Source organism: Nycticebus coucang, chromosome 1, assembly GCF_027406575.1.
Source record: "Nycticebus coucang isolate mNycCou1 chromosome 1, mNycCou1.pri, whole genome shotgun sequence".
In the NCBI taxonomy this organism is placed as follows: domain Eukaryota; kingdom Metazoa; phylum Chordata; class Mammalia; order Primates; family Lorisidae; genus Nycticebus; species Nycticebus coucang.
In genome coordinates this window covers 71362063-71375971 of record NC_069780.1, presented here as the reverse complement: position 1 = coordinate 71375971, position 13909 = coordinate 71362063, and the positions used below count along the sequence as shown (strand labels likewise).

The following is a 13909-nucleotide window of genomic DNA, read 5'->3' as shown; positions in this document are numbered from 1 at the left end:
TTATTGCTGGAATTCCTTGTATTAGAAAGTTTATACATCTAGGTATTGGTACGTTTTCCTTAGATTTTAAAGTTCTGCAACGTCCTTTCTTTTCTGATTTAAAGTGACTCTGCTCTCTTCATGCTTCAGCGTCACTGTCTCTGTACCAGGAATTTAGTTCATGTTTGGCAGAGAGTATCTGAGGAGAAAACTCTGAGGAGCGGCAAGCCTTACTCATCTTAAAATCCAGTAGGTGAGAAAAGAAAATGACAAATTTTTAATCAAAGTAAGCAATAATGACAGGTTTATTTAAAATTTCCAGTAGAGAAAACCCACTAGTTTTGGAATAAAAGTACTCAAATGTACGAGAGCATAGTGAATATAAAAGATCAACAGAAGAAAAATAAAACCAAACATAGTACAAAAAAATTAAAAAAGTCTGAATGGATTCAAACAGGGATGTTCTTTAAACTCTTCAAATACTTAACAGAGTTACTAAGTTTGGCAAATAATTCACTTGCAAATTAAAGCCTATTTCTGTACTGTAAACTCCATAAAAACTGCTTATTAAATTCAAGCACTCCATATAATTGGCATTGAAACAGGTAGGCAGTCAGTTTCAGAGTAGCAGGAATTACTCATTTGCTCTCACAGTTATATGAACTAGCCAGCTGTGTAACTGCTTTTTGAAGAGGATAAGATAGAAGAATGCCAAAGAGAGAGAAAGAGAAAGGAAAAAAAAGATAAAAATCTCTAAAAAATTGAAACACAGCAAAATCCAGACATCAGTTTGTTTCTTTAAAACAACAAACTGCATTTTTACAGTATACTCTACATTTGCAGCTGTCATTTCCCTCTCCCCCCACCCGCCTCAAATACTCCTAAATTCACTAGTCTAATCAATTCTTAACTTCCAAATATTCTGTACATACATATTTAGCAAAGAGCATAAGCCTAACATTATTCTGACAGCAGTATGGTCAGCACATAACTTTAGAAAGATTATTATGTATATCATCAGGATTAACCTTTACTTAAAAAACAAAAACCATAACTCAACAAACAGTTTTAAAATATTATGAAAACCCATGAAAAGAAGACTGGAACATGGGCTCTAAACCTGATAAGAACACACTTCAGAGACTATTTATTAATGCTAAACTTCTGCCAGACGATGACCTTAAAGTGCCAAACACAAAAGAATCTCCTAGGACCGTTTTTTCTAACAGATAATTTGTCCCTGGCTTGGCCATGTCTCCTTTAACTATCCACAATGTCCTGCCCAAAGTCTGCATTTTTAATTGACTTTACAATAGAATGTTATAATGTAAACTAAAACAGGTTCTTGACATCAACAGTATATTACCAAGGTGTTTTTTTTTTTTTTTTTTTTTTTTAATTTCTGAATCCAAGGGTTGGTCACAGAGGTCAAGTATCATCAAGGTTCCTTTGTCAGTTCTCAATTGTGTCTGACTCATCCATCCTTCAAGTACATGCAAGGCTCAATAGTTTTCAAGAGGCAGAAGCCTGAGGCCATTTAAGACACAGACGAAATAGGATTATGAGGTGAACCCATCTGAGTAAGGACTTTATCCAGCCACTGCAGGGGGCCGTGCAGATGTATCTCAATCCAGCAGGGGGTGCTAGTAACATCCTGGCGGTGGTATTCTGCTCCCCAGCCCTAGAAAAAATATACTGGAGGTCATTTAACTTGTTCAATTCAGTGGTTAAATTTATAAAGTAGAAAGAGAGACTCTAACTAAAGCTTATGGACCCTTTCCACAGGAAAATGCACACCTGGGCAAACGCCCACATAATCTGGCAGGCAATTTCAGTGAAGGGTGTTAGGCTCCCACAGATTATGGATTACAGATTTAAGAATTACTGGTCTGGGGGAATGAAAGTTCTAAAATACATTATAAAGCCAGTTTTCTACTCAGGAGGCTAAGGCAAGAGGATCACTTGACCCCAAGAGATCGAGGTTGCTGTGAGCTGTGACATCAGGGCGACAGAGTGAGATTCTGTCTCAAAAAAAAAAAAAAAAAAAAAAGACAGTTTTAAACGTTCATTATTAAATTCTCATTTTATCAAGAAAAGGAAAAAGCTACGTTAAACTGACATTCTGTTTTCTCTCTCTTTTTTTTTTTTTGACATTCTGTTTTTTCCCTAAGAGCTCTCTCTCTTTCCAGCTCTGAGCAAAATTGGCAGGGGTACATTTAAGTATTCACAAAGCTATTATTGACACCTGGCCCTTGCCTGGAATCATAGATTCCATCCCTCATTTTGTAAAAGAAGACGGCCTGCCAGACATCTTCACAATTACTGAATTAGAACACCAAAGTTCCATAGAAGACAGCCACTATGGGAAAGAGAAAAGAAATTTTGCTACAGCAAAGATCAAAAAGTCATTGGTGTGTGTGGAAAATGGATAAAGTTCTGACTAATACTCATTTCATGAGGACTATCAGAGAAGACTGGGTTTTATTCATCTCTACTACCTACCCATTCTAGTAGTTTCAAGAAATATATCTGAATAAAGGAACTTTCAGGAGAAAGTTGTGATATAGGAACATCTGCACATATATATGTACACCCATGTATTTGTATACGTATCAACAAACTGCTACATTTAATTTACAAGTTTGTTTGTGTGCAGGTTTCCTCCATTAGACAGTAAGATCTCTTAAGGCAGGGATGTGTCTTTGACCTTGAATATCTAGCATGATGATGGTAGCGCCCGTTGCTCAGTGGGTAGGGTGCTGGCCACATGCACCAAGGCTAGAGGTTCGAACCCAGCCCCAGTCTGCTAAAAACAAAAAGTAACTGGGTGTGATGGCGGGCGCCTGTAGTCCCAGCTGCTCTGGAGGGTGAGGCAAGAGAATCGCTTAAGCCCAAGAGTTTGAGGTTGCTGTGAGCTGCGATGGTTCACACTACTCACTTTATTGCCTACAAGTGGCAGTTTACCAATGGCGATAAAGAGAGACTCGGTCTCAAAAAAAAAAGAAAACAAAATCTAGCACGATGGTTGGCACAGACCAGAACCTCTATAAATACTCGCTCAGCTGAACTGACCTGGGGTTTTTCATACGTGTCAGAGTTTAAGGTACAAATAATTTATAAAATATGCTTTATATTAATATCAAAAATTGATCATCTTAAAAATAGCACAAGATTGGCTATTAATGTCAGTAAAATGTTCCATATAATTTCTCTAAAATGCTGAGTGGGAGAGGGAAAAGTATAAATAATGATGTTATAAAAACTGTGTGTAATGTTTTTTGTTGCTAATATATGATAAGTAGCTGCCCTTTATCATGTCAGGAGTTTTTGATAATATTTATTTTCAACTCTGTAAATCCAATTTCCCAGCTATGTCTGTTACACTTCGTATAACCCTCCATTCTAATGTGTATCATATTATAATTAAAGATAGTCTAGACCATAAGCATCTTGAAACTAGAGACTTTAGGTACTTTTTTATCTTTGTAATTCCATTTCTAGAATAGTGCTAAAATATCTGCCGGATGAATGAAATCTAAGAAATTCTGAACGCTTTGCATTAAAGTGCTTTTATTAGTTTAAAAGGTTGTTTTTACTTGTGTAAAAGTAAGTTAACATTGTGCAAAAGCAAAATAATTAAAACTGGGTAATCAATATCAAATGAGTTGGAGGAGAATGCTATGACTCTATGAACATTAGAGTCATAAATTCTTCTAGAGTGGTCCTTCAATAATAATAGACTCACTGAAGGACCTTTGTAATAATTATCACTGTTTCCAACTCCATCCACCCTAATTTTAAAGATGACGAACATGAAGACCAGAGAAAATCAGTTAAAATGGCAGATTGAACTTGAACCCGCATCTTTTCACTCCTGAGAGCCACTCTTCCCCCATACCAATAAAAACAAACAAAAACCACTTCTGGCAAGTCACTGCCCTTATTTTAAAAATCATTTGGGCCAAAAAGCTAAGTAAAAAATTAAACAGTGAACATTAAAAATGAATAAGAAAGGTCTTTGTAGTCTCATATGTACACAGCATTTAGGTCAACCTCTTTAACACAGACCAAAAAACTCCCTTAATAGGAAAGAAGTATCAGACTCAGCTGCAAAGAAGTGTTTAAGTATTTTTCAAGAAAACAAACATTAAGAGAACACACTGATAATCTGCTAAGTGATTCAAAGAAGTAGGAAAAATAATTATATTCAGGAAAAGGTATCTTTGATCTAAAGGATGATTAACAAAGTTAAGCCTCCAAAATTATCCTCAGTAATAAATACATTACAAAACAGGTTTAACAACAAGTTTGGTGAACTTCTGAAGAGAGGACATAAAAGGCGATTACCTCACTCGAATGTATAATTAGTTTTGTTTCTCAAAGTAACACAGGATGAAATGTATCTTTGAGAATTCAGAGACAAGTCAGTCAGTTACTAGAATAAGTTTCTGACTCATGAAATGTAATCAGATATTTTAAATACTTTTTTTTTTTTACCATTTTAGTGGTATCTTAAAAACTTTTATTTCTCAGAGGCAGAAGATGAGGCAGCAGAGAGATGTACTAGTAAGAACAAGGTACTTGGCTGGCATTCCTCCTTTCTTCCTGAGGGATGCCATGCCATTCTGTCCCTCCTTTCCCCCTCTTGCCCTCTCTCACTCTCTGCTCTCTTCTCTCTCTCTTTCTCATTTCTTCCTCCCACTCTCTTCCCTTTCCCTAACATAAAATAAACTTATACTTTTATATCCTAAGAAAAAAAAAGGACAAGGTACTCAACCTTCTCTTCCCCTTCAACCCTCACAATACAACTGGAGAGCTAAGGCATCTACCGTTGGGCAATGGTCGAAATAACTTTTGAACTGTAAGGAAATCATGAGGTTTAATGAAACCACTAAAAAAACTGACCAATTAGAAATAATTTCCAGTGTGATGAACTCAATATTTTTATAAAAAGATCACTTGCTTATTGTTAAAACAAAAGCAACAAGCATCACCGTCATAAAAGTACTAACCACAAAGAATAAGAAAGAAAAGTAAGGAAGCCGTGTGTGTTCAACCCATCTCATAAGACAACCAAGTATTTAAATTGCATGTTGAATACACAGGGTGGATATAACGTATTTTAATGTGATTACAATAGCTACATAGTGCTATCTGAATAAGAAAAATATGATTAAAGCCTGCTGTTACTGATGTTTAACACAAATACTCCTATGTTCCAATGAGATTCTCCTAATAAGTGACATTCTTGTTAAAAGTTCTGAAGTTCGTAGACAGTAAGTCAGCTAATGATAAGATACAGACATATCCTGAAGAGGATACAGATTGCAAAATATATTTGCTATATGTATTTAAAAAAAAACAGCGAAAATGTGTGAAGCCCAAACTAGAAGAATCAAGCTCACTCACCTTCACAAAGCTCATGCGTATAGTACACATCTTTGTGAGCTCGTAGACGGTCTCGAAACCGTGGTTCACAGACTGCGCCAGTAACTGCGCAAATTCCTGGTTGTTAAAAATTTTCAAACTGCATCCACTGGGGATCTTGCAAACAGTAGTGGGGTGAAACCCGTGGTGGTAGTTGCAGTTCCGGCTCTGCACAAAGATGCTGCTGTCGCTGAGGCACTCCGCATATACCTCCCCGCCGACATAGTAGAGGTGGACTCCTGCAGGGAGACAGGTGCAGGTCAGTGGCCTTTTTACAGCTGGAAGGCATGCATGTAGCTCCGACATAGAAATTTACATGTATTTAAACTTTAGCTAGTCAGTCCTATATTCTCTAAGTCCTGCAAAACTGGTAAAATGTCAGTTAACTGTACTAGTTAATACCATTTTCACTCTAGGAAGCTTTTAGAAAATAATATAACAAAGTCTTATTTATTTAGTTACCTATTTAGACTGGGTCTCGCTTTACTGCCTACCCTAGAGTGCAGCGGCATCACCATGGCCCACTGTGATGTCAAACTTTCAGCTCAAGCAATCCCGCTGCCTCAGCCTCCCGAGTGGCTGGGACTACAGATGTGTGCTACCCCTGGGGCTAATTTTTCTATTTTTTTGTGGAGATGGGGTCTCACCATGTTTTTCTGGCTGCTCTCAAACTCCTGGCCACAAGTGATGCTCCCCCGCCTTGGCCTCTCAAAGTGCTGGGATTACAAGTCTGAGCTACCAGTGCCTGGCCACAAAGTCTCTTTAAAATCGTAACAAAGTACAGCAATTTCTTTCTTTTTTTTTTTTGAGACAGAGTCTCACTATGTCGTCCTTGGTAGAGTGCTGTAGTGTCACAGCTCACAGCAACCTCCAACTCCTGGACTTAAGCAATTCTCTTGCCTCAGCTTCCCAAGTAGCTGGGACTACAGGCGCCCGCCACAACACCTGGCTATTTTTTTTTATTGCAGTTGTCGTTTAGCAGGCCTGGGTCGGGTTCAAACTCACCAGCCGCAGTGTATGTGGCTGGCGCCCTAACCACTGAGCATGGGCGCCGAGCCAGCATTTTCATTTTGATAGGAATGGATTTGGGCATGGATTGAAAGTATAGTCTCATTACAAAAATACGGCATAATAAAACCTGGCCTTTCATGCATTCACCACAGAAGCTTTCCTAAATTTACTCTGTACCTAAGCCATTCAGCAAACTTTAAGGCAGACAGACGGGAGAAGCAAGAGGAGCTGAGAAACCGGGAAACCACAGGTGGAGGGACCATGCTGAGAGCTGTGAGATAGATGGTCCAGTAAGAAAACAAAAACCAAAAGTAGGCAAAGAACTACATTGTGTGAAATCAGAAATCGGTGAACTACCACCTGCTCCAGACTTCTTCCTGTGAGAATCAGAGTGCCAAGACAGTATAGGAAATTGATCTCACTCTGCCTTTAAAAAAAGGAAAGGGGGAAATGAACCCCATTCTCACAAAGCCCCACACCATTAAGGGAAGTTCCTTTATACAGGCCACCCAGCAAACAGAGTCACGTCCCCTGTGGCTCTAAATGACCCATCTGACTGGTAAATCAGGCAGGGCTTAGTGGTCAGTGCTAAAGCTACTGTCTCACACAGAACACAGGAGAACCTCTGTAAGTGGACCACCCAATGGACTGAAACTAACTGGTCAACATGAGGAACTAGGCCTCACGTGGTGCATGTCTGATCTATGAAAATCAGGTCAACTTTAAATAGAAGGTCAACTACGGAGGCTGCTGCACCATGTGCTGTGTTCGTGAGTACATGATGGTTAACACTTCGGTAACAGTTAAATAGCTGCTGGGGCAGAAGCCCATTTTTTGGCCTGATATAGAGAAAACAATTTTAGAGAGAGAGAGAAAATGTGTGTGTTTTACTTTTCTTCCTGATTATTCAAATGACAAATTTTCATTTTAGAAAATCCAGAAAGCAAATTAAATATAAAGAAGCAAAAATTATTATCACCCACTCCTTTAGTGACCTAGAGGCAATAATTGTTAATAGTGTAACACACTGTATTCAGCTTTGGGTATCATTAAAATGACTTTGCGAACATTTAAAATATGTGCTATAACAATTTTTTAAATGACTGTCTCATTAGTGGATCAGTGGGTTGATACTAATCTTCTGCTATTATAACAATGCCATCATACATGTCCCTGGACAATTTTTGAGAATATCCCTAGCAGAGATTCCTGGAAGTTAAATCACTGGATCGAAGGTTCTGATTCACTTTGCCAAATGACTTTCCAGAAGGCTGATATCAGTTTACACCAGTGGTTCTCAACCTGCCTAATGCCGTAACCCTTTAATACAGTTCCTGTGGGTCGTGACCCACAGGCTGAGAACCGCTGGTTTACACCTCACCAGCAGTGTATGAGTGCCTTTCTCACTTGATCCCTGCCAGTACTGAATCTGAGCTTAAAACAAAAACAAATTTCCCTAGTTTATAGCTGAAAATAATATAATTGTTTTAATTTACATGCGAGGCTGGACATTCTCCTCTGGTTTATTAGCCATCTGTATTGCTCTTGTGAAGTCAAAGCTCACATTTCTTACCTATTTATCCCACCAAGGTTTTAGTATTTTTATTGTCTTTTTATGAGCTGGGCATGTAAGAAGGATATAAATAATTTATGCGTTTTTTAAATTTTATTCATCACATATTTTTTTTTTTTTTATTGTTGGGGATTCATTGAGGGTACAATAAGCCAGTTACACTGATTACAATTGTTAGGTAAAGTCCCTCTTGCAATCATGTCTTGCCCCCATAAAGTGTGACACACACTATTTTTTAACCTACAGAAGTTTGCAATCTTTTAGTCAAATCTCTTATAATCTCTTCTGTTGCCTCTTATGCTTAGAAAATTTCTACCTCTCTAATCAAATATATTTTCTATAGCTTTTTAATTTTTTATCTTTTTAAAAATATTCAATGCATTAATCTATTTGCATATGTGGTATGAGGTCAGGGTTTCTCTCCCACAGCCACACCCAAAAGCTTAACTTTGTTATTATAAGACCATTAGAAGACTCCACTGATTTGCTATGCTTCACTTAACATACATTTTTACATATGTGCCCAGTACAGTCTGAGTTGAATTTATTCTACTATTTTGTCTATATACTGACTTAACTTTAGTTTTACATATTTTTTTTTACTCCTTCATTAAAAATTTTAGCTATTCCCACTGGTTTATCCTTCTAGGGAATCAGAATACATTATCCAAATTTCAAAAAACATCACACTATGATTCTAACAAGAATTGTTTTAAACTACAAACTACATTAAGAAGAATTAATGTCCTTAAAATGTTCTCATTATATTAAGCCTTCCCTTTAAGGAACTTAGGCTGCCTATGTATTTATTCAAATTTTCTTTCTCTCTCTGTAAGATTTGGTTTTCTTTATGCGATTCTCACATATTACAGGTTCAGATTATTTCCAAGAAATTTGTTTTCTGTTGCTATTGGGAATGAGATTTACCCCTTTATTATATTTTCTAAATGGTTATTACAAGATTCAAGGACACTGACTCACATAACTTTAACAAAATACATCTTTGAAGGTCTCTAGACAGATCAGCACATCACTGGAATAAACAGAACACACTTACAATTCCAGCATGGGTGAGGGAGAAAGGCACTAATACAGAAGGAATAAACCAATAAATGCTTTTTGGAAAGTAATTTGGCAAAATATATCAAGAGCTTTTGACCTACTAGTTTCATTTCAAAAATCTACCTCAAGAATTCTACTGATCATTCATCTCATATGCAAATGACGATAATCTTGCTTTACTTCCATTATCTGTAATTCTATGTTTGAGGGCACTGCCCAGGACACCTGTATTAGTTTTAAATGACAGCACTCCCAGAATTTCTATTTTCTTCCTAATTTTTTTAAGAGAATATATCTCATAGTAAAATGTTTTTTACTATTTTGGGATAATGATCATCTTCAGAATTTAGTGAAAAATATGCTCTTCTCTCTCAAAGGTCTGCAAAACTGTGTTTATGTACAATGTCACAGGTTTTCAGACTACTGGAAGGTATCTATGTATATTATGAATTTAAGTTCTGGTCTTTTGTTAATAAATGTGTACTTTAGTTATTTTTTTCTTTAATCATATTAAAAAAATACCAATTCCTGGTTTAAGGAATTCAATATTAAACTTCATGTTGAATGCCCTTTTAGCACCTATTAAATAACTTTCATTTGGTCAACTGTTCTAAATTTCATAGGTCATTTTTTATTTTTATTCTGGGAATAATTTCAAATTTATACAAAAGTTTGAAATAGAACAAAGAACACAGAAGATGGAACACCCATTTACCATTATCCAGATTCATTTATTGTGACAATTTACTCCATTTGCTTTATAGTCTGTGCCCGCACCCCCTTGGGGCCCCTCCCTACATACCTACATATATATATTCATGTGTGTATATATGTATGTATTCTAATGCAGAACTGTTTTTGATACAAAGTAGATAGATATAGGTACCTTTATATATATAATTTCTCCCTGAACCATTTCTCTAAATACGTAAGCATCTATTTCCTAAGAATATGGAGTCTAGAGTATATTAGCAACGCCAGTAAATTTAACATGGATCCAATCTACGATTCATATTCCACTTTTGCTTGCTGATGTCAGTATGTCTTTTATAGTATTTTATTCTTCCCTGTCTGGTACAATCCGGAACATTCCCACACCCTTCTTTGTCTGTTGACACTGACATTTTAGAGGAATACAGTCCCTCTTCAACCTTTTTGATGGAACCTTCCTCACTGAGTTTGATGTTTCCTCAGGATTAGAGTCAGATTTGCATTCTCAGCTCTTATTCTGCAGAGGTGATGTCATGGCCTTCTCAGGGTATCGCATCTGGAGGATTATGGTATCTACCAACCTCCAAACACCTCTACAGGGTTGAGTTTTTGCCTTCCTCCACATCTGTATGTCCCTTATTCCACAGAAGAAATCCAGGGTCCCAACAAAAGCTACATGTTTAGTCATTTACTTAATATTATACATCTGAAAGTTTCAGAACTATTTCACTCATATCATGATCAAATAATCAAGCCTACTAAAAAGAGCTCAGGATTTGTTTGAAATCCTTCTCTGAGCCTACCCACCTGGCCTAGGCTGAAGATACGCAGTCCAATACTATATACATAGTCAAAGCTACATGTAATACTATATACATTCCTAGTTATTAGTTTGTTCTTTTCTTTTCACTGAGTTATGATAGTCATCTGAAATACAATTAAATTAGTTTTAATGTGCTTTTAATTTTAGACTGTAATTCATTTTTTAATAGCCATCTTATTTTGCAGCAAAAACACAATGTCCCAAAATAGCAAGTCATAATTTCAACTCATTAGTATCAGTATTGTGAGAGTTGACAGACCACAAAAATCACTGACAAGAAGAGATTCCAAATAGCAGAAATTGGAAAAATATTTACAAACTATAGCAAGTGAACGTTTCCTGGCTTTGCTGTACTAGTTTGCTACAGGAATGACCAGCTCTAGGGGAAGAAGAGAACAAAAATTTGAAAGAAGTTAAAGTGAAAATTCACCTTTCCCAATATGCCGCCTAGTGTTTTCGATAGTGGAATTCCGGTTAACGTTGGAGAGCAGCCCAAGGCAGAAACGGTTCTTATTGTTGGAAGGATCAGTGAAACCGTCCACCAGCACGCTTGTGGAGGAGGCATGGAATGCTTCACCCACACGATTGTTGAGCTCATAGTAGACAATAGAGCACCAGTGTTTTGGTTCTTCATAAGCAACTGCCTGCACATCTGTAAGAAAGAAAAGGTTTTATCACCCAAGGTTAGGGCCTCAGGCTCTCAAAAACTGAAACTGGGTTGCAGAATTGGCTCAGGATCATGGAATGAAGATATGGAAAAGCAACTGCTATTATGATGTATACAGTTTTGCTATGATGTCTAAAGCAGGTACCTCTGAGCAAGCATGACATTCTCCTTTAATTGGGAAACAGTTTTCTCCAATTACTATCAGATAACCAAAACACCAGCCAAGCAAGCATAGCAAGAGTCTTTGCTGAATACTAACGACATGCTAATGGCTCTGTAATATGCAGAAATGGAAATCACCCCTACTATAGACCCTGGCTCACTATCTAAAGAAACTAAGAGTGACAAATGAGAAAACAAGTGGGAAGAGAACAATAGAAGATAGGAAATATGCCAAAGGTGCTGACAGAAAAAAGAATTATTTCTGGCCAAGCCTTAGTATGCCTATGCTTTTCCAAAGCAATGAAAATGGGTTCCTAATTATTGATAAGAAGTCACTTGACTTCATATTAAGTTGCTATCACAGCTACAGTTTTGCTCCAGTTCTCAAACTCAGGAAGAAATCTTGCCAGCTGGCCATTCTTACAGAATGAATCATATCTTTCTCATCCAGATTTCATGCTAACTTCCTTATATTTGCTGTAAGTCATGCAGAGCAGGTGTGTTTTGTCTCTCCATTCCCAGAATGGGCCAACAATGGAAATTACCCAACTTTACTGACAGGATGCAGCTTGTTAAGTCAAATCTCTTAAGACTAACAAATCTCCAAACAGAACATGCGTCTAAATATTTGCAACTAAAAGCTTTTAAAGACAAGTTCCTTCTGTAGTAAAAACTCTTGTACCACTGCTTTAGAGGTTCCAGGAATACAAACCATATATTTTTAGCATACTGATATATAATGATCCGAAGTTTATGAAGTCTTGGGTATACAATCATAAAAAAAAAAAAGAAAGAAAATCCAATCATGGAATTTAACTGCTAAAGGTGAAGTATCTTTGCGTTAACATTAACCTCCATAAAAATGCACTGTACTTTAGAATTTGTTTAAAAAAAGAAAAACAAAGGAAAATGATCATTAAAAAAAACCCCACACGTACATTAGCTGCTTTATATACTTAAGTAGGTTAGCCAAAAACATACACCATATTCCCCATTTGAACATTTTAGTGATTTACAAGTTCCAAATCTTAAAGAAAGCTGCAACATCATTAATAGAAGGCTTTTATCAGCTTCAGAATTGTTCAAAATACTGTTCATCTAGGTCAGAAGTTGGCAGTTTTTCTCTGAAAGGCTAAAAAGATTTTGTGGGCTGTACAGTCCCTATCACAACTATTCAATTCTGTACTTATAGCACAAAAAGAGTCACAGATAATATATAATGAATGAACACAGCTGTGTTCCAATAAAGCTTTATTTACAAAGATAGAGGATAAATTTGCCTGTGGGCTGTAGTTTGATGACCTCTGCTCTGCGAAAATCACTAAAGGCTACAACAACAACAAAAAAAAAGGCCAACATTCCTATCTCATGAAAATGTTAACTGTAAACTTATTATAATGGCGAAAAAATTTAAAGCTATTTAACAGAACTTAAAGCTATTTAATAGTCTGTTTCCTGAAATTAGATACATCATTATCACTCAAAGTCTACAGCTTACATTAGGTAAGGTAACTGCTCTTGGTTTTGTACATTCGATGGGTTTAGACAAATGTAAATTGACATTATACTGTCACCACACATCACATTTTAAGTACTTAAAGAAATAAGAAACCCTGACAAATGCTGAGGTATCTCCCATTTTAATAAAAAAAAAGCAAAAAGAATGAAATAAGACATACCCAGCAAACAAACTGTACTTTAACTTCAATTTGCATAAACTTTATATCAATTGAACAATCCACCCCATGTGTTGGGTGCACTGGTGAAGCACTTCACTCCATGAAAGGCTGTCTGGTAACAGTTTTATTCACCAGTTGTGGCCAAGCTTCTTACAAATGCTCAGGAATTCTAACAAACTTACTTAGCTCAGCTGTCTGCCCTTAAGCCTACTCAACTTGGCATGTAGACCTGAAGAATGAGGGCATGCTCTATTCACAGTCACTGTCAAGGGTGATACCCAGCGGGAAAGAATGACCCACCCTTTATTAGAGAGCAAGAGAAACGTTCAGTTCTGCTTAGAAGTGCTTCACTGTGAGAAGAAGAACAACTTGAGCCTCAATTTCTTTTAGTAACAAAGTTAAGAACAAACACAGCAAGAAAGAAATACTATTAGTTGGTTCCAGTCGTAGCTATATACAGATTATGGCTATAAAATATATGAGGTTTATGAGGCTACAAAAGAAACCTTTTGGAAGCCCAGTTATAGGAACTTCCAATTCTGGAAATCACCTGTGGAAACTCTTACTTCGGTATTACCATGTTCATTTTTTCTCATTGTTTCCATGTAAAAATATTCCTTATATCACCAATTAAAAATCATTCAGTATTGAAGATCTAAAGAGATAACAACACAGTTAGACTCAGGCCTTCTTCAATTAAATCAATGTATCTGTTCTTTAAATAAAAGACTTACTTGTTATCCAAAGGATTCTTTTTCCTGAGCTTCTCTTATCATCATGCTCTAGCTTTCTCAAATAGCTTTTTTTTTCCTAAG

The 13909-nt window shown here is 36.6% G+C and overlaps 1 protein-coding gene across 2 annotated transcripts in view; it reads right to left on the bottom strand.

Moving 5' to 3' along the window:
* Positions 1-253: 253 nt before the first annotated feature.
* The window catches only part of SMAD1 (SMAD family member 1), an 81085-nt gene continuing 67429 nt past the window's right edge, over positions 254-13909 (bottom strand). For both annotated transcript variants that reach the window (XM_053582201.1, XM_053582202.1), the window contains 3 exons: positions 11017-11238; positions 5389-5645; positions 254-1660 (listed from right to left, as the gene is read on the bottom strand). In XM_053582201.1, coding sequence (XP_053438176.1) covers positions 1517-1660; positions 5389-5645; positions 11017-11238 — 623 coding nt within the window. In that variant the 3' untranslated portion in view covers positions 254-1516. The remainder of the gene's footprint in view (positions 1661-5388; positions 5646-11016; positions 11239-13909) is intronic.